A 21,184-nucleotide genomic window follows, 5' to 3' on the forward strand; every position below is an offset into this window, starting at 1 on the left:
TGACCACTGCAGTCCGCTGTAGTGTTTATGATGTGAGGAGAACTTTTACCTCTTACCTGGGTCCCATCGTGTTCCAAGGGTCCTCTATTGGCCAGTGATGCACATTTGGCTTCTGCGAAGTGGCAGAAGCCAGTTGCCAATCCCGCTAGTCATCCATTTGCTGAGCGTCAGCTGGTTAATGATGATGCTACAACCTTTGAATATCTCTGTATGTTCAGCGTACCAAATTAAAATGCAGAACACACAGGCTCCAAACGCCATGATCACCTAAAATCACTAAAGTGGTCATGATGCTTAACGTACATGTTCAAATAAAAATGTGCAGAGGAAAAATGCTGATATTTGTGAGTTTTGGGTGCAATAAAGACACTTGCTACTGTGTCACTCTCCACAACACATAACAACAGTACAGACATTAAAAACAAGTGCAATTCCAAATACACAATGTTACCCTGCTGGGAGTAAAATGACAGTAAAATGACAGAATCTGAAATAAATAAAAAAGCACAACATGGTATGTAACAGCTCAAATATACACAACTGGATGAGAATCCCACTCACATACTGCTGAGCCAATTTATTTGACTCAGAGTATGAAAGCTTTGATTAAATCCCCTTCTGAAAGATCTCAAGCTCAGGCTCCTTCCCAACGTGTCTCCTTCCTCTGGACAGCATTGCTAGGTCCAGGATAGACACCAGGATAAACACCAGGAGCAACGTTCACTGAACAATCTTTCATCTTTATTCAGCCAACAAGGCAAACAATAAGGCCTAAAAACAGCAAGGTGGTAAAATTCACAAAAATATTGTCCTGACGCGTTTCGACCTGATGTGGTCTTTGTCAAAAGTGCTTGAAGTAATCTTGAAATATTTTTTACAACCTGGCTATTTTAGTCAGTATTTTATAAGTAATTTGTCACCTTACCACCACTTACTGTTTAAGAAATACCCCACCCCTGGCCTTCTTTTGCTTACCACTGCCTCTTCATTTAAAGCAGGCTGTCCCTATTTAGGACCCAAATCCCTCTGTCCCTCTTTTCTAGGCGTTCCACATTGTTGCTGTGTCTTAGTGTGTAACAGAGCTCCCCAGCAATAATAATTAGTCTTTAAACCATATTATATGTGTTTAGAAATCAATCTGTGTAAATCAGATAAATTAATTTTTAGCTGCGTAAATCGTTATTTGTAAGTCACCTAGAATTTCTCAGAACAGTCCTGCCATTGGCCAAATCCCCACTCACAATCTTAAAATTAAAGTGTCCCTCTTTGTCCATTTGAAATGTTGGGAGGTATTTAAAGGTACACTATAGTCACCTGAACAACTTCAGCTTAATGAGTCTGTTCAGGTGAGAACTATAGCTCCCTGCAGCCTCTCTCATGTAAACACTGTATTTTCTGAGAAAATACAGTGTTTACATTGAAAGCTAGGAACACCTCCGGTTGCAGTAACTCACAGTGAACCAGAGGGACTTCGGAGTTGATGGAGGCATAATATGCCTCCATCCACTCAGATCTGCTGTCAGCAGAGCACAGGGCAGCACTGTGTATCCTCCCTCTGCATGCAGACACTGAACTTTCCTCACAGAGATTCATTGATTCAATTCATCTCTATGAGGAGATGCTGATTGGCCAGGGCTGTGTTTGAATCATGCTGGCTCTGCCCCTGATCTGCCTCTTTGTCAGTCTCAGCCAATACTATGGGGATGCATTGTGATTGGTTCAGGCTACCACTTCTGATGATGTCAGCAGACTGTTTTTCGGAGTCTAACAGCATGCAGAGTTACAGCTTCAGGCTTGAATACAGTAAGATTTTGCTATATTTATGGAGGCATGAGGGGCCATGGGGGGCTAGATGGTTGTGTTAACACCATAGGGTCAGGAATACATGTAGTTGCACTGGTGACTATAGTGTCCCTTTAAACCCAGTGGCATTTCTTATAATCTTTGTGTTTGTCCGTTTTCCTCCAGCTTCGTTAAATCTCTAACGGAGGACAAGATATGAAATGTCCTCAAACAAAGTGCACCCAGTTTACCAGGTAAAAATCATTGTTTGCAGAGACATTGCTTAACCCCTTAAGGACCAAACTTCTGGAATAAAAGGGAATCATGACTGGTCACACATGTCATGTGTCCTTAAGGGGTTAAACTATTTAATTACCTGATAGCTTTCAATGCAGTCTAAATCATTGTAATATAGGTTTTGAAACGCTGAAAAATGTACAACTCATACAACTTTTGCATTCTTGGAGTGTTTAGAGCCTTTGAAGCCCTTGGCAAGCCTTGGTCTTTGGGCCCCCCTAAAACTGCCCAAAGAAGCTTACAATCTAAAATGTATTATTATCATCATTATTATAATTATTATTGGCATTTACATAGCTCCAACATATTCCATAGTGCTTTACAATTCTAATGTGTGTTTATAACAAACAAATGAGACCTTTGGTAAATATCTTGGTGCCAATCCCAACAAACCCCAAAAAAGAAAGTAATAGCTGTGTGCTAGCACCTAGTTCTCCCTGCCGCCCGATTCTTCTCTGATGATGTCAATCCCCCTCACTAGAAGAGGAAGGATGTCAGTGACATTGGTTTGAGGGGAGGACGTGGGCAGCACAGAGAAGACAAGCATCCAGTATGCACAGAATTGACAGTACCCAGCCCAGGCTGGCTAATGACGCCATAATGACGATGCCAGTGGTGGAGTTACACCTCCAGCAGCAAAGGGCTTTAACTCTGAATGTGCAGCTTTTCACAGTGAAATGCTACACATAAAGACTCCAAGCACCATGACCACTTCAAATCACTGTAGTGGCCATGGTGTTTGGAGTAACCCTTTAAAGAGGACCTTGCTCGGACAAGCTTACAATCACTTCTATTTAGTTCACACTCACACCCACACGGCACACTAACGAGCTGATCCCAAACACTTATGCTGCAGACATTCGGTCACAGTAGTAACAGAACACTCAGGTAACACATACTAACGCACACCAACATACACTCATCCCACACATACACTGCTCACAGTAACAGAACACTCAGGTAACACATACTAACGCACCCCAACATACACTCATTCCACACATACACTGCTCACAGTAACAGAACACTCAGTCACACATACTAACGCACACCAACATACACATCCCACACATACACTGCTCACAGTAACAGAACACTCAGGTAACACATACTAACGCACACCAACATACACATCCCACACATACACTGCTCACAGTAACAGAACACTCAGGTAACACATACTAACGCACACCAACATACACTCATCCCACACATACACTGCTCACAGTTACAGAACACTCAGTCACACATACTAACGCACACCAACATACACTCATCCCACACATACACTGCTCACAGTTACAGAACACTCAGTCACACATACTAACGCACACCAACATACACATCCCACACATACACTGCTCACAGTTACAGAACACTCAGTCACACATACTAACGCACACCAACATACACATCCCACACATACACTGCTCAGTTACAGAACACAGTTGGAGAACTCGGCTAACTCTACCAGTCACTCAGCTCACATATACTCCACAGTATGTATGTGACAAGATGCTCAACTCATGTTAACAGACACTCATCCTACACACTCACCGGACACAAACAGACGCTTATCACATGTATTCAGCTTACACTGACACTCGTCTCACGCTTCATAATCTACAGCGCAGAGAAACTAAATTGATAGAATCAAAGTTAGTGTTTTTTTCATTAAAAAAATTAAAATAAACCTGCTTACCATTTGTTAACCCAACCAACTGATTTACATTTATCCAGCTCCTTCCCCCCAATCCTGCATATACACGCATGGGCGTAGGAACCGGGGGGGATGGGGGGGACGCACCCCCCCAGCAAATCATGCGGGGGGGGACAGGTTATGGGGAAATCCCCCCTCATGCTGCAGCCACTCTGCAGAGAGCCTCAGGCGGCTGCAGCTTTGCCCGGGCTGGTGCGTCCATGAGGGCGCACCGCCCGGGCGCAGCATGAGGAGAGGGGCTGACAGGAGGGAAGCGCTCAGCGCTCCCTCCTGTCACTCCCTCACTGTAGCGTGGCCGAGCCCTGTATGGTCCTCGGGTACAGGGAGCATGTGTCTCCTGTACCCGGCCAGACTAACAGGAAGTGCACACTGAGTGTGCACTTCCTTTTAGTCCGGCCAGGTACAGGAAACAAAATCTCCCTGTACCCGCGGACCATACAGGGCTCGGCCACGCTACAACAGAGGTAGGGGAGGGGGGAGGAAGAGAATGACAAGGGAGGGAGGGGGAGAAAAAAGAGAGTGACAAGGGAGGGAGGGGGAGAAAAAAGAGAGTGACAAGGGAGGGAGGGAGGGAGGGAGGGGGAGAAAGAGTGACAAGGGAGGGGGAAAAAGAGTAACAAGGGAGGGAGGGAGGGAGGGGGAGAAAGAGTGACAAGGGAGGGAGGGAGGGAGGGAGGGGGAGAAAGAGAGTGACGAGGGAGGGAGGGAGGAAGGGAGGGAGGGGGAGAAAGAGAGTGACAAGGGAGGGAGGGGGAGAAAGAGAGTGACAAGGGAGGGAGGGAGGGGGAGAAAGAGAGTGACAAGGGAGGGAGGGGGAGAAAGAGAGTGACAAGGGAGGGAGGGGGAGAAAGAGAGTGACAAGGGAGGGAGGGGGAGAAAGAGAGTGACAATGGGGGCGGAGGGGGAGAAAGAGAGTGACAAGGGAGGGAGGGGGAGTAAGAAAGTGACAAGGGAGGGAGTGGGAGTAAGAAAGTGACAAGGGAGGGAGGGAGGGGGAGAAAGAGTGACAAGGGAGGGAGGGAGGGGGAGAAAGAGTGACAAGGGAGGGGGAGAAAGAGAAAGAGTGACAAGGGAGGGAGGGAGGGGGAGAAAGAAATTGACAAGGGAGGGAGGGAGGGGGAGAAAGAGAGTGACAAGGGAGGGAGAGAGATTGACATCCATCACACACACACACACGCAATCATGCAGCCCTTACACACACAGAAACACAATGCATTCCTTACACACACTCAATGCACCCCGTACACACACTCAATGCACCACCTTGCAGCCCTTACACATACAAACACAGATTCACACAATGCATTCCTTACACACATATCAGGACATCCCCTGCACACTCCACCCCCTGTGAACAAACTCATTGGTGGAACATGAAGGTGGACCCTGGGACCCAGACCTTGAGCTGTGTAAAGGGCCCCCAAAAAATGGAGCTGCTTCCCGTTCTCCCAGAACATTGATTTTTGTGACCACAGTTACAAACAGCCTCCAGAGAGCCTGTTCTACACCAGACCAATGGAGCCAGACTGCAGCTAGAGCCCATCCTCATCCTCATCTGGTTGTAAGTAGGCAATCTAGCATATTATTCGTGGCACTAATCTCTAATTTACCTCACATTAAAGAAACACTATAGTCCCCAGAACCACTGCAGCTTAATGTAGTGGTTCTGGTGTCTATAGCCTGTCCCTGCAGGCCTTTTAATGTAAACACGGCGGCACTCCAGCACTGGCGTTAGTTAACATGGCAGAAAAATAATTGGAAAGGGTTAGGGGGGCTACTAATAAGGATAGGGGAAGAGGGGTAGGTAGAAAAATAATTGGAAGGGTTTAGGGGGGCTACTAACATAGGCGTGCGCAGCCTGTTGCATTAGGGTGTGCACCCTAAAGCACAAACACACACGCCACGTGTATATGTATTTTTATATACATACATATATATATATATATATATATATATATATATACACACACACACACACACACAAATACAAGTATACGTAGGTGCAGTGTATGTGTGATTGTGAGCTGTGCAGTGTGTGTGTGATTGTGAGCGGTGCAGCGTGTAAGGGGTACAGTGTGGTGTAATTGTGAAGGGTGCAGTGTGTGTGATTGTGAGGGGTACAGTGTATGTAATTGTAAGGGGTACAGTTTGTGTAATTGTGAGGGATTCAGTGTGTGTGGGGTACAGTGTGTATGATTGTGAGGGGTGCACTGTGTGGGCGACAGGGGTTAGGAGGGTGGAGGGGCAGCAACAGGGGTTGGGGGGTAGAGGGACAGGAGGTGGGGGGGTGGAGGGGCAGTAACAGGAGGTAGCAGGGGTAGACGGTTAGTGACAGGGGTTAGGGGGTAGTAACAGGGGTTAGGGGTGGTAGAAGGGTAGTGACGGGTTAGGGGGATAGAGGGGTAATGACAGGGGTTGGGGATAGAGGGGTAATGACAGGGGTTGGGGTAGAGGGGCAGTGAAAGGGGTTGGGGTAGAGGGATAGTGACAGGGGTTGGGGGGTAGAGACAGGAGTTAGGGGGGTAGAGGGGCAGTGACAGGGGTTGGGGGGTGGAGAGGCAGTGACATGGGTTAGGGGGGTAGAGGGAAAGTGACAGGGGTTGGGGGGTAGTGACAGGGGTTAGGGGGGTAGTGACAGGAGTTAGGGGGGTAGTGACAGGAGTTAGGGGGTAGTGACAGGGGTTAGGGGGGTAGTGACAGGGGTTGGGGGTAGTGACAGGGGTTGGGGTAGAGGGGTAGTGACAGGGGTTAGGGGGGTAGAGGAGCAGTGACATGGGTTAGGGGGTAGAGGAGCAGTGACGGGGTTAGGGGGGTAGTGACAGGGGTTATGGGGTTAGAGGGGTAGTGACAGGGGTAAGGGGGGTAGTGACAGGGTTAAGAGGGGTAGTGACAGGGGTTAGGGGGGTAGTGACAGGGGTTAGGGGGTTAGAGGGTATAGTGACAGGGGTTAGGGGGTAGTGACAGGGGTTAGGGGGTTAGAGGGGTAGTGACAGGGGTTAGGGGGTAGTGACAGGGGTTAGGGGGTTAGTGACAGGGGTTAGGGGGTAGTGACAGGGGTTAGGGTGTTAGAGGGGTAGTGACAGGGGTTGGGGGGTAGTGACAGGGGTTGGGGGTAGTGACAGGGGTTAGGGGGTTAGATGGTTAGGGGGGTAGTGACAGGGGTTAGGGGGTTAGATGGTTAGTGACAGGGGTTAGGGGGTAGTGACAGGGGTTAGGGACAGGGGTTAGAGGGGTAGTGGCAGGGGTTAGAGGGGTAGGGACAGGGGTTAGGGGGGGGTGGGGGGGCAGTGAGTGACAGGGGTTAGGGGGGTATGGGGGCAGAGGCAGGGTGGGGGGGCAGTGAGTGACAGGGGACAGAGGGGGGTTTAAATACCTGCCCTGGTGGTCCAGTGGGCGCCCTCTCTCTTCAGTCTGCAGCTCCGCCGGGAGTGAGCTGCAGACCATATGGTGAGCCTCGCGATCTCCAGGCAGAGCGTTGCCGCGGCAACGCTCTGACAGGCTGGAGATCGCGAGACACTTCAGTCTGCAGCTCACTCCCGGCGGAGCTGCAGACTGAGGCTGGATCTCTGTCAGGGCAGACGGACAGGAGGGGCCTCTCACCCGGCGGCATTGTGCGCAAGCCGCCGGGCCCCCTCCTGTGTCGGGTCCTCGGTCATAGACCGAGGACCCGACATGTTAGTCTGCCCAAAGGTAGTGCAGCACGGAGGTGTGATTAGGGTGTGCCCAGGCACACCCGGCACACCCCGTGCGCACGCCTATGGCTACTAATATGGATGGGAGGAGGAAGGGGGGAAGAAAAATAATTGGAAGGGGTTAGGGGAGTACTAATATGAATGGAAGAGGTAGGGTGGGTTCTAATATGCATGGAAGGGGTTAGGGGGTACTAATATGCATGGAAGGGGTAGGGGGGTACTAATATGCATGGAAGGGGTAGGGGGTTAATATGCGTGGAAGGGGTAGGTGGGGTTCTTTTGTGGATGGGAGAGGTTCTAATATTCATGGGAAGGGTATTCATGGGAAGGGTAGGGGTGGTTCTAATCAGGAGGATCCCGGCGCTGTATCCGGGTAAGTAAAACCCCTTCCCTATAGTGACCCTTTAATGTTATTATTTAATCATTTATATAGCGACTGCAAATTCCGTAGCGCTGTACAATGGGATAAACAACTCCTAGTTTACGGAATAAGAATATACCCGGCGAGTAAAAATGCTATCCCCCCAGATTTTTTGGGGTTCCTACGCCCATGTAAACACAGGCTAAATTTCAAACACCATTTAAATATAACCATAAAATATAACCAGCTAAATAAAGAAAAATTAATAAGGCACTTCTTCTGTAATTCCTTACACTAGGACTACGACACTTTCTCCGTATCAACTGATTGGGACTCAAGAAGATCTGTGGCCTTTCAACATGAAAAAGGTAAATTCATTGTATTAGATTCTAATATTTTCCTTAAAGGGTCAATATCACCTTTAAAACCGTTATATAAACGTTTCTAATAATATATATATCACATTGCACACATGCACAAGCAACGTATACCCTTAATGGAAGCAAATTAGGGATAACAACACACGAAAAGGACTTGGGAATTGTTATAGACAACAAACTATGCAACAATGTGCAATGTCAATCAACAGTGGCTAAGGCCAGTAAGGTATTGTCACGCATGAAAAAGGGCATTCATTCTCGGGATGTGAATGTCATTTTGCCTCTTTATAAATCACTGGTAAGACCACATATTGAATATGCTGTGCAATTTTGGGCACCTGTTCTAAAGAAGGATATTATGGTACTAGAAAAAGTGCAGAGGCGGGCTACAAAATTAACCCGTGGCTATTCCTTTTAAGTAGTACTCTGGACGGCTGGACTAGGCAGGAACAAAAGCTTCTCAATAAGATTACCTTAGCAGCAAGGAGGGCAGTAGCCTCAGACTGGCTTAAGCCAGGCACACCGCCTATCGCAGGGGTCATCAACAGACTAAAAGAAGTCCACCTAATGGACGACCTGACAGCTAGAATAATGGGCACCCAAAAAACGTTTCAAAAGATCTGGGAACCCTGGAAAACTCCAACCTGAGCAACTAATACATAACCAGGCCCCGATGGCAACTCATCGGCACTGGCAGTGGATCCCCTGCTACCCTCCCCCTCCTCCCCCCTCAACCATCCCCCTCTTTCAATCTGTTCATTATCTCTTTATTTTCCTCCAATCTTCATTGGAAATATCAAAATATTTGACCAACGTAATGCATTCACGGGAGCAGACACGTGGGACATGCGGACAACTGACACTTCGGTAGAGGGACACGGCTGTATAGCCATTAACAACACCTGTGACTTGCCATGGGCAGGGCGCAAACTTTACCTCACACTAGCAAGACAATGATTGGGTCGCACAGACCAGAGATACAGATATGTACGTCAATGTGTAACAGCCATATAATAACTAACATCACGAAAGCGTGTTCACACTGTGAGTCCAGGGATCCCATGGCAGGTCCATTGAATGACTATATTAAGCCATGTTATTTTCTGTTAACCCATGTAGAACCACGCTAACTCATGTTTAATCCGTGCAAGTCCATGTATGTAACATGTCGTGTCAAGACAAAATAAAGAATAAAAAAAAAAAAAAGAAAAGAAAAAAATCAGACTAATATTTTCATGGATGTTTTGCTTCTTTCAGCCAGTCACAGATTGATATTAAAATGGTCAGCGACCAGAAAAATTACAAGGGAAGATAAACTCATACATAGAAGCTGGTATAAAATGCAGACTTTCTGGAAAAATGAAAGAAAAAAAAAGTTGGAACATTTTAAACAATTTTTCCTCATATATTTGAACTTTATTGTGCTATTATAAAATACTGAAAACTTCACATGTTGAGCAGACCTGGTCCCCAGGGATGGCTAATGTAGATGCATTGTATCACCCCCTAATCACAGACTTCGCGGTTCCCGGTCAGTCCCCAGCGGCACTTAGTCGCAATTCTATGGAACTATTTTCGGCTAGGGGACCGTGCGGTTACCGGTCAACTTGGTTCTGCGTTTTGGACCACTTTGAAAACAGCCAGGAGAGCGCTTTTTGGAGGGAAGGTGCCTGAGACTATGGGGAACAAACGCTGCTTGCAATCTAGGTGGAACACCCTGTAGTTCGTCCGCTGGAGCCTCGGAAAGTTGACCAGCAAAAGCACTAAATGCTGTGGAACTGTTTTGGGCATAGGACCACGTGTGCGGCCTGTCAGAACTTTAACATGGTAGTGATTTCTCTGTACTGCATGATTTTTTGTGCTATTTCCACAACTTGGGCGCTCAGAACAGAAGTTATTATGTATTTTTATTATGTGTTTTGGTGTTGTAGGATTTTGTGTATATATTCTGTAACTGGGAGACAATCAATTTAAGGTCCTTTAGATTCAATTGTCTCTCAGCTACAGGAATTAAGGGAAGGAGTTTACGTATGAACCTGAAGGGTGGGTGTGGGTGTGTTCTACATAATGTAATATTTGCCGTGCATTGTGTATAAAAGGAGGCCACTTGGCCTGGATTAAAGCATTCCAGTTTGTACTTCCATAACTGTGTATCGTCTGGTTACTGGTCACTGTTCCAGTGTGGAGGATTCAACGGGGAAAGTCCTTGTAAGGACTAGAGCTCCCAGGACTGAGTGTCGTCCAGTGCCTGTGGGTGTCTAGAGCGAGTTCCCCATTCGCCTCCTGGAGGGTGTGGTTCCAGGACATAAAGATATATATAAATAACTTATTTTCTGATTCTTTGATTCTCAAAGCAGCCTCCTAGTATAAAAAAGAAGACTAGTGCAGTGCTCTTTAAACCTACTAAGTCAGAATGGATGATTCTCTACAGGTGACAGTCAGTAAAGTAGTGCTGGGCAGAGTAGCTGTGCTTCACTCCTTCTCCACTAAGTAATTGGTGTGACTAGACAGGATTGGATTGAATACCTGTCAATGCATCCAGTTCTCGTTTCTGACTATTTCTTTCCATTACCAGCCTAGAATGCATAGGTAGCAAGGTTAAATAGGCAAACTTCAACTATGTGCATTAAGGACTTTGTAAATCGTTCTGTAAATGTTGATGGACTGCAATGGTGTGTGAGGTCTCAATTTCAAGACGATGTGTAATTATGTTTTAATGAATTAATAATGACCGAAGAATTACCCAATGTATTTTTCCTCCATGGAAAGCGTGGTAATTTCTGAGATTCTTTAAATTCTTTGAAGAGGATGGATTCTTAGGAAAACTGATGTGACCAATACAGAACGACTAACCATCCAGTACATCATTACTGCACATAAAAACGGCAAACTCGGAGCACCCAGTAAGTTTGGCTACAATTTGTCTTTCAGATTTCAATTGCTGCCACACTAGAAGATGTCTCTGCATTGCTGGATCAGTCCTACTCGTCCTGGGAACAATTGCTGGAGCTATAACGTTAGGAGTCATTTATGGAATACCGAAAAATCCAAGTAATAGCATGCTATGGTGTACTAATAGTATTAAATGGGAAAAACATGAAAATAGTTATTTGCTAAAAGCTGAATTTTGGTAAATTTTAGGAAATACATGGTCTAAAATTTGGAGGAAATTCACAAAATCTACTATAATTTAAAAGATCACTTTAGTGTCAGGAAAACAAAGCGGTTTTCCTGACACTATATAATCTTTGGGGGACCCTCACCCTCAGGGTCCCTCTCCTGTGGCACTGAAGGGGTTAAAACCCCTTCGGCAGCTTACCTTGATCCAGATAGATAGAAGGGAGGGGGAGACATTAAGATAGATTGAGCTGAAGTGGTCTGGGTGACTGTAGTGTCCCTTAAAGTGAAGAGAGAAATTCCAGAATTCATTCAAAATTGTCCCAAACGGGGGCGGGGCCTGACCGCCGAGCGGGAAGGACGTGGGGCGCCTCGGCTCCTCAACGAAATTACAGCAATAAGGCAGAAATTACCCTTTTATGCCTCCGTTTGGCGAGCAGGAGCCACAGGAAGGCAAGCAGGACACAAAAAGCCACTCGCGGAGTCAATCTCAGCCCCCGTCCTGACAGCAGAGCGGACCACTGGGCAAGCGGGATTGAGGCCTGCCGCGAGGCCCTGGCGGGAGAAACGGCCGATCTCCCGCGCTTGGTCCGGCGGGTCGTCTCATGCGCCTACTAAGGGCCCCGTTCCCCCCCCTGTGGGCCGGGGGGGTTATCCCGGACCCCACCGGAGAGAGGCAGTGACCGCACTCACTATCCAAGCGGCAAGGGGATCAAAGCAGGTCCGCACGGCAGACTCCAAAATGGCCGCCGCGCCCATTCCTAACCAAGTGCTCACATCCAACTGAAGCTGCAGCTCCCTGTGCAATTGGCAGACCAAGGGGTTCTTACCTGGACTCACACTTTGCTCACACAGAGCGGGCACAGCACGCAGGCTCCCTCAGGTACCCGAGACTGATGCAGGCAAAGCATAACAGCAACTCACACATGACCAGAAAATCGCAAACACAGAAACAAGCTAGCACCCAGCGGGAAACAAGCGACCTAGAGAGGGCTGAGAAGCCAGCAGACCCAGCACAGCTGCAGCAGCAGCAACCAAGCGGAGGCTAACCACACAAAATGAAAATCCAGCAGAGTATTGTACATACTTGTGTCTTGTACTGACTTCTCACTTGTGTAACACAAACGTTTTCATCACTGCAGGGCAAAATTGCACATGTCTATGCCTGAAAATATGCATTGCCCGGCAAGCTTAGTGGATTGCTGCCCCCTGGTGGTCAATATAAAAAATGCGGAGCTATCCACACCTAACGTTGTCTGATATAAGTTGCATTTTACTAATCTATGTTGTAAAGCATGACATTAGCTTAATTACTGCTCCTATCCTGTGTATTAACTATTGGTAGAATATCAGACCTGTTCTGAACCATTTGTCCTCGACTCAAATCTATAAAGCAATGTCTTAGCATGTTTATCTACTCCAACCTTTCCCAAACGTTTATTTCTTCTTGAATATCTTAAAAAAAAAAAAAAAATGTGCAACTATATTCTGCCACAATTGTAAAATCTTGTTTTAATCTGATACATGCTACTGCTGTTGTGGCAAAGCATGAAAGCTTGTAATATTAACTCTTGCACGAAAAAATAAAGAATTAAAAAAAAAACAACAAAATTGTCCCAAACTGGAATTTGCCCAAAATGGCTTGAGTTATCCTTGGGTAAAGGCCAATTAGTTTAGATTTCATTTTTTTTTAGTAATGACTACTGATAAACTACATAACAAGAGACAAAATACATGAATAAATAAATGGGCCCATTGGTTGCACCAAATGAGACGGACGTCAGCATGGAAAGAGAAGGATTTGAAGTATAGAACAAATAATTTAGGAAAATTACTATTTTACAGAAAAGATCAAAGATCTCCCTCACTGGCCCGCTGGCACTTAGTTCCAGCAGAGGGAGGGAAGCATAGACATAGAATACCTAGACGCCGCATTGCGCGCTGAGCGACGAGGAATGCGGGCACCATGTTGGACCGGTCGCCGCTCTACTCAAGCTATTAAAGAACTTATAGTCCTTAATACCCCTACCCCTGCACATAGTCCTTAATACCCCTACCCCTGCACATAGTCCTTAATACCCCTATCCCTGCACACACAGTGTTAATACCCCTACCCCTGCACATAGTCCTTAATACCCCTACCCCTGCACACACAGTGTTAATACCCCTACCCCTGCACATAGTCCTTAATACCCCTACCCCTGCACATAGTCCTTAATACCCCTATCCCTGCACACACAGTGTTAATACCCCTACCCCTGCACATAGTCCTTAATACCCCTACCCCTGCACACACAGTGTTAATACCCCTACCCCTGCACATAGTCCTTAATACCCCTACCCCTGCACACACAGTGTTAATACCCCCTACCCCTGCACACACAGTGTTAATACCCCTACCCCTGCACATAGTCCTTAATACCCCTACCCCTGCACACACAGTGTTAATACCCCTACCCCTGCACATAGTCCTTAATACCCCTACCCCTGCACATAGTCCTTAATGCCCCTATCCCTGCACACACAGTGTTAATACCCCTACCCCTGCACATAGTCCTTAATACCCCTATCCCTGCACACACAGTGTTAATACCCCCTACCCCTGCACATAGTCCTTAATACCCCTAACCCTGCACACACAGTGTTAATACCCCTACTCCTGCACACTATGTGTATTAACACTGTGTGTGCAGGGGTATGGGGTATTAAGGACTATGTGCAGGGGTAGGGGTATTAAGGACTATGTGCAGGGGTAGGGGTATTAAGGACTATGTGCAGGGGTAGGGGTATTAACACTGTGTGTGCAGGGGTACGGATATTAAGGACTATGTGCAGGGGTAGGGGTATTAAGGACTATGTGCAGGGGTAGGGGTATTAACACTGTGTGTGCAGGGGTAGGGGTATTAACACTGTGTGTGCAGGGGTAGGGGTATTAACACTGTGTGTGCAGGGATAGGGGTATTAAGGACTATGTGCAGGGGTAGGGGTATTAACACTGTGTGTGCAGGGATAGGGGCATTAAGGACTATGTGAAGGGGTAGGGGTATTAACACTGTGTGTGCAGGGGTAGGGATATTAAGGACTATGTGCAGGGGTAGGGGTATTAACACTGTGTGTGCAGGGATAGGGGTATTAAGGACTATGTGCAGGGGTATGGGGTATTAAGGACTAAGTGCAGGGGTAGGGGTATTAAGGACTAAGTGCAGGGGTAGGGGTATTAAGGACTATGTGCAGGGGTAGGGGTATTAAGGACTATGTGCAGGGGTAGGGGTATTAACACTGTGTGTGCAGGGATAGGGGTATTAAGGACTATGTGCAGGGGTAGGGGTATTAAGGACTATGTGCAGGGGTAGGGGTATTAAGGACTATGTGCAGGGGTAGGGGTATTAAGGACTAAGTGCAGGGGTAGGGGTATTAAGGACTATGTGCAGGGGTAGGGGTATTAAGGACTATGTGCAGGGGTAGGGGTATTAACACTGTGTGTGCAGGGATAGGGGTATTAAGGACTAAGTGCAGGGGTAGGGGTATTAAGGACTAAGTGCAGGGGTAGGGGTATTAAGGACTAAGTGCAGGGGTAGGGGTATTAAGGACTATGTGCAGGGGTAGGGGTATTAAGGACTATGTGCAGGGGTAGGGGTATTAACACTGTGTGTGCAGGGATAGGGGTATTAAGGACTATGTGCAGGGGTAGGGGTATTAAGCACTATGTGCAGGGGTAGGGGTATTAACACTGTGTGTGCAGGGATAGGGGTATTAAGGACTATGTGCAGGGGTAGGGGTATTAAGGACTATGTGCAGGGGTAGGGGTATTAAGGACTATAAGTCCTTCACTTACCTTTTGTGAGATGGACTTTCCAAAAGTGTTCTTCAATAGCTTGAGTAGAGCGGCGACCGGTCCAAGATGGCGCCCGCATTCCTCGCCGCTCAGCACACAATGCCATAGACGTGCGGCGTCTATGCATTCTATGTCTATGGAGGGAAGTGCCTGAGAAGCTCTGTGTTCCTCCTGCGAGCAGGCTGGTTGGAGCTTTGCCAACCATTACCATGGCAACGCTCTGATACAGTGCTGTGCTCGCAGGTGGACAGGAGAGTCAGCCTGCAGCTGGAGGAGCTGCAGGCTAAAGTGAATATGCCACCACTGGACATGCCACCAGGGCTTGCAGCATTATGTCCCCCCTCCCTGGTAAAAAGGTAAGAAGAAGGGAGGGGGAGACATTAAGATAGATTTTCACATCTAACCCACCTACACACAGCACAGACCCTATGTACCCCTTCCACACACACTGCCCCCCCCCCCCACAAACACACACACACACTTAGTGCACCCCACACACAAACTGCCCCCTTCACACACACATACTGCATCATCACACACACACAGCACCTCACAGACACGCATAGAAAAAAAAAAGTAGAATAGAAAATAGAAAAAAAAATAAAAAATAGATAAATTTAAGTACAAACCTTCCTTTCTTGCTCTATAAAATTAGTTATTGCGGCCCTGGTGGGTGGTAAGGAAATGTTACCATCAACAAAGATACACAAGTGGGCGGTAGGTATTAAAAGGTTGAGTATCCCTGGTATAGACAGTGGCGGATCCATTGTGGGGGAGGGGGTAAAATAGCAAGAAGCCATGGTCATTTATTTAAAGCCTCTTCTTTCTCCAAATTAGCATTTTGGTAATTGCAAGAAATGCGGACAATTTGTTTAAAACAATCTTTGTAGATGCCAATAAATGTATCAATGTATTAAGTTTGATCACACAGATACATACACACGTCACTGCAAAACCACTATGAATGCCACTGGCTTCCTGTGTGACAACAGACTGACCTGTGTTACGGCCTCTGTGCTGTGTGATGGCAAGGTAGACTGCTCTAATGGAGAAGATGAGTCTACTCATTACTGTGGTAGGTACAGAATTTTAAGTGATGGATTAGTATTAAAGTAACAGAAAAAAATCAAGCACTGAAACAGTTCTGTTAATAAAAAGTAGCAGCAGGTCTGCCAAGGTTCTCTCTTTTTAGCTGGAGTAGTGACGATTATTCATAGTAGGTTGGTTATTGTGCTTCAGGTGGATAGATTTTTGAGTATATCTAGACCTATGGACTAGGATGGAAAAAAGAACACTACCGGTAATTACATTTTTCTGAGCAATCTGAGCGATTTACCTTCGTTTGAAATGATTTTTCAAAAATCCTTATACACGATTCACACATTGTGTTTGGTCCCCATTATCGGTTCATCGTACCTGTAGCCCCACCTTCACATAGTATGTAGTATGGGCTGGGCCCATTTTATCATATACAAAAAAAAATACAAGTTTCGTGACAACAAATGTGAGTTCGTACTACACTTCCCATAATGCATTACACAGATCATATGATTGGATACCCATAGCCTACATTAGGCTTCATTTTTATCTGGCCAGATCATGTGACTGGATTACGATTCCCCTAATTTTATCTAGCGTAGATAGGACCCCTTTTTCCGGATCTAGCAAGCTAGCTATGCAGTTTTATTTCTAATGTGTCTGCTATATATTTTCTAGTATAACCAACCATTTTGCTGCAGCCTCATGTACTATACTATATTCCAATTGGCTCCACCAATTTGTTAAAGCCTGTTTTTTCTATATGTTTTTTTTAATTAAAATTAACGTTTTTCTTTTATACACTTTAATTAATAAAGACGTACAGTACCAGTTAGGTAATATAATATTTTAGATGAAAAGATCCATTTTGACTTATGTGGTCATAGGTAATCAATTAGTCCCTATGATGTTATTTTGGGACCAAATTAAATTTGTAAAACAAACACTATATAAGAAGGCAACATCCAGGAGCCCTCTATACTCTTTGAAAAAGCCTTTTTGAGAAGATGAAACGAGGCTCTGACCCATGTGAGTTTATATTATATATACATATAGCATTATCCAAGTGTACATGATATACTACACTATAAACTGCTCCTGTGTTCAGCTTTCTATTACATATCTGTTTGAGGATCTATACTGAGCATGAGAAGATAACTATATATCCAAAGGCGGGGATTGTTCAGCTCAAAGTTAGTACCATGGAGCTGATTTGGAGCTCAATTGCATGTGAGTGTCTCTCCACATCCATTCCATAAATCTAGATATACTCCACCATTGAACTCTTTCTGTTTTTGTTTTGCATATCTATCCACCTGAAGCGCAACAACCAACCTACTATGGTGCACTAATATTAGCCTGTTTAAAGATGCCATGTTATGCGTTCTTACTACCTTATGCTATCATTAATCTATAAACCACTACTACTACTGTATGTAAATTCTTATATATCCTATTGTACAGTGCTGATGACTTTGTTGGCACTTTATAAATAATAATAATAATAATAAATCAAGAATAATCTTAATTGACTTAATATTGGATCAAATCTAGTTTGTTTTTTGGATAACTTCGAAATCATGGTCAAAGTAAGTTAATTTGTATTAAATACCTGAAGAGAAATGTTTTGGTGGAAGAGGTGGGTCTTTTGCCTTTTGACCACCACCTCTTCTGTGTCCTTTCCACTTTGGAGAAAAGGCTTGTTGAGTGCAGCAACGACAATGACAAAAGGAGGCGAGGAATGTGAGGTATCCCGAACCCGCAAATTACAGGGGGACTCAAAGACTGGACCTGGCTTTGCACAGTAGCATTTGCATGGGCACAGGGCACTATGAAGAAGTCACAAACATCAGACTTCAATAAAAAAAAAAAAAAATAGGATTGTCTTTTCAAAAGGCAAATTTTTTTGCGCAAGATTGAAAAACGGTTGTGGCGAAACCAACCTCGCCACTATGAGCTGGAGAAGCCTGGTTGCTCGCCTGCTCCCTTTAGACTATGGACCAGACTTGAAACAGCTTTATTTCCCCTGGGTGAAAGGTTTATTCGTGCTTTCTGCCAGGGTGTTCGGTAGATTTCATCTACCGAACCAACTACCATACGAGGGACCACCTAGGAGATGGAGTGTGCCGTCAATTGACCGCCCAGAAGCTGCGGTTAACCGCAGCTTAATTGACAAACGCTGGGTGGCCTTTGTTCGTCAAACGAACACGTGGCGGCGGCCATCTTAGCTCCCGAACAGCGGTGTTTTGCCGTCGAGTGTCTGGAACTAAAATCGGACACTCAACTAAGCAAACACCGCTGAGACCTCCAGACTTCCATAAATCCGTGCCACAACTACCGAACGAGCCGCCGTTTGGTAGAAAGGCTATTGTACATATGGGGATTCATCCGAACTTCGGTATAACGCTGGATGGCAATCCGTTCGGGACTTGTAACGTACGAACTGGGACCGACCGCAAGGCCAAACCTTATGGAACTATTTTCGGTCACTTTGCCTGTGCGGTCGGTCAATACTTTACAGTCCCATAACTCCCGAACCCTTTATCCGAATGGGCTGATTTTCAAATATGTTGTTCTTCCAGACTAGGGCTATCTGGAGATATTGGATTTGTGGATGTACCCCAAGTATTTAGGGTAGATCCAAAACTTGGGTAAAACTATGTCCATGTTAATTGTGTTAACAGATAAGTTAGAGGGAGGAGATGTGTGGGTTGTACCTTAAACTGGATTGGTGTATTGCAAATCCCTCCCTTGCATGGGAGAATCTCATATAAGCCTGTGTGTGAATAAATCAGTGTTGTTGCTGTTTAACCCTGTAGCTGGAGTGTTGTCTCTTTCTTGGGGGAAAGGGGACTGTATGCCGATTGCCAGGAGTGTAAGCTGTTCGTATTGCTTTTCCTGTTCGGCTGCTTCCAGGGTTCGTGTGTCTGCTGTTCGAGAGTTGGTGAATCCGTGCAGTTTGGGAGTTCGGGGAATTGGTGCTTATAGGAGCTGCTGGTCTATCTAAAGGGGGTTATCGCCTAAACTGGGTTTTATCCCCTTTTGAGCAAAACGGTCCGTTACAACGGTTCTACAGTTTTTTCAAGGGATGGCTTAAAAAGAATTGTCTTTTTTTAACCGAACAGGTAATTTACCAAACAGTCTTCCAGAAAACCTGGTTTTCCGATGTGCAAACAAAAGAACTTGGACATATATTGACAAACTCTGTGACAAAAGAAATGACTGTGGTGATTGTTCCGATGAGTCCGGTAGGTTTTAACGAGTAACAAGGTTAATTTATAAAAGTGCCAATTTCTACTGAAATCGGCACTTTTTGTAAAATGGAAAAGAAGAGGTCACACACTTAACACATCATTTCAGCTAGCTAAAGTGCTTTAGGGGTCTTGAGTATCCCTTTAAAAAAATTATGTCTTACTCTAAGCTGTTCTAAACTTGCATGGTTGAAGGAGACATAATTAAAGGCCGTACAAGACACAATAGGAAATTTTCTTAAATAAATAGATATTGGCTGGTAATAGCAGTGGTAACATCACTGCCTTAGACCTAGTAAACCCAGGTTCAAAACCTTTTCGGACCACTTGGGCAGGATATCGAATGATAAATATTCACCAACCTCAAATCCTCATAGACTGTAAGCTTATATTAGGCAATACATTTTGAAAGTCTGGAAATCAGTGAAATAGTTCTCCTGTTACTCCCTTTACACAAATTAATCAGGAAATAAAGAAATACAAGTTTGGCCAAACTGTTTTCCATTAATATAGATTAAGTTTATATATTCTTTCTATTTTTGCAGCTCTGCGTTGTCCTCTCTGTCCGGGATGGAGGTGTAACACAGTCTTCTTTGCGGATTGTGACTGTATCCCAAAAACACGCTGTCATGACAACATTCAGGACTGCACAGACTGGAGTGATGAACTAACATGTTAATATTATATTCTCTCTACAAAATCCCAAGCATTTAGAGCTATCCATTTATGTATTTAAATGATAAATTTATTATATTTCTTATGTAAATGTATTTAAAACTTTTTTTTTTCTAAATAATTGCAACAAATAACACTCACAACCCTTGTTGGCAAGAATAATATTATTAGCTAATCAATATGGAAAAAACTGTAATTAGTAACATTTACAAAGTTGGCATACTGCCTTTTAAACTTCCACGTTCTATCATGAAGGCCAGTATCCATTTGCACATATTATTGCCATTTATATAGCGCCAACAGATTCCGTAGCGCTTTACAATATTTTGAGTGGGGGGATGTAACTCTAAATAGGACAATTACAAGACAACTTACAGGAACAATATGTAAAAGAAAAAAAAAAAGGTTCATGTAGAATTTTTTTTTTAATAAAGTGCCAATATGTAACAATATCTTCTTACGACTATAATGTGACTACTGCTTCACAATATGCACAAGTAGTGCAGGTGACAATGTAAAGAACATGCAATACATCAACATGCATTAAAATATTGGTGTGACACTCATATGTGTCACACCAAATCGAAGATTTAAATAAACAATGAGAGGTCATATTCACAAGTGAGACCCCTTGGAACCAGAGCTTCTAACTCCCTGATCCAAAAGGCATCACAGAGTTTGAGGGTTTTTTTGACTAAGAGAGGGCAACTCTACCAAAATAGTAATTCAGCTCCTGAACTTTATTGGAAACTGAGCTCTGGTATGTCAAAATAGTTTTCCACTGACCTTTAGAAAGAATATGTCCAAACTTATCTGGAGAGAAGCTTAGTGGGAAGTAAGGGATGGGAAGTTAAAATGGACACTAGTCACCAAAAACAACTGTAGCTTAATGATGCAGTTTTGGTGTATAGATTATGTCCCTACAGTCTCACTGCTCAATTGTCTGCCATTTAAGAGTTAAATCACTTTTTTTATACAGCCCTAGACACACCTCCCTGCATGTGACTTGCACAGTCTTCCTAAACACTTCCTGTAG

General features: G+C 45.0%; 1 protein-coding gene across 1 annotated transcript; it reads left to right on the forward strand.

Moving 5' to 3' along the window:
• The first annotated feature begins 1,968 nt into the window (after window positions 1–1,968).
• Window positions 1,969–20,171, forward strand: LOC134612421 (low-density lipoprotein receptor class A domain-containing protein 1-like). Its single transcript, XM_063456774.1, has 6 exons — window positions 1,969–2,036; window positions 8,151–8,220; window positions 11,164–11,283; window positions 16,116–16,259; window positions 19,348–19,470; window positions 20,019–20,171. The coding sequence occupies exons 1-6, from the start codon at window positions 2,004–2,006 to the stop codon at window positions 20,150–20,152; spliced, it is 624 nt and encodes a 207-aa protein (XP_063312844.1). The 5' UTR covers window positions 1,969–2,003; the 3' UTR covers window positions 20,153–20,171.
• The last annotated feature ends 1,013 nt before the right edge of the window (window positions 20,172–21,184 follow it).

This window comes from Pelobates fuscus, chromosome 5, assembly GCF_036172605.1.
Source record: "Pelobates fuscus isolate aPelFus1 chromosome 5, aPelFus1.pri, whole genome shotgun sequence".
In the NCBI taxonomy this organism is placed as follows: Eukaryota; Metazoa; Chordata; class Amphibia; order Anura; family Pelobatidae; genus Pelobates; species Pelobates fuscus.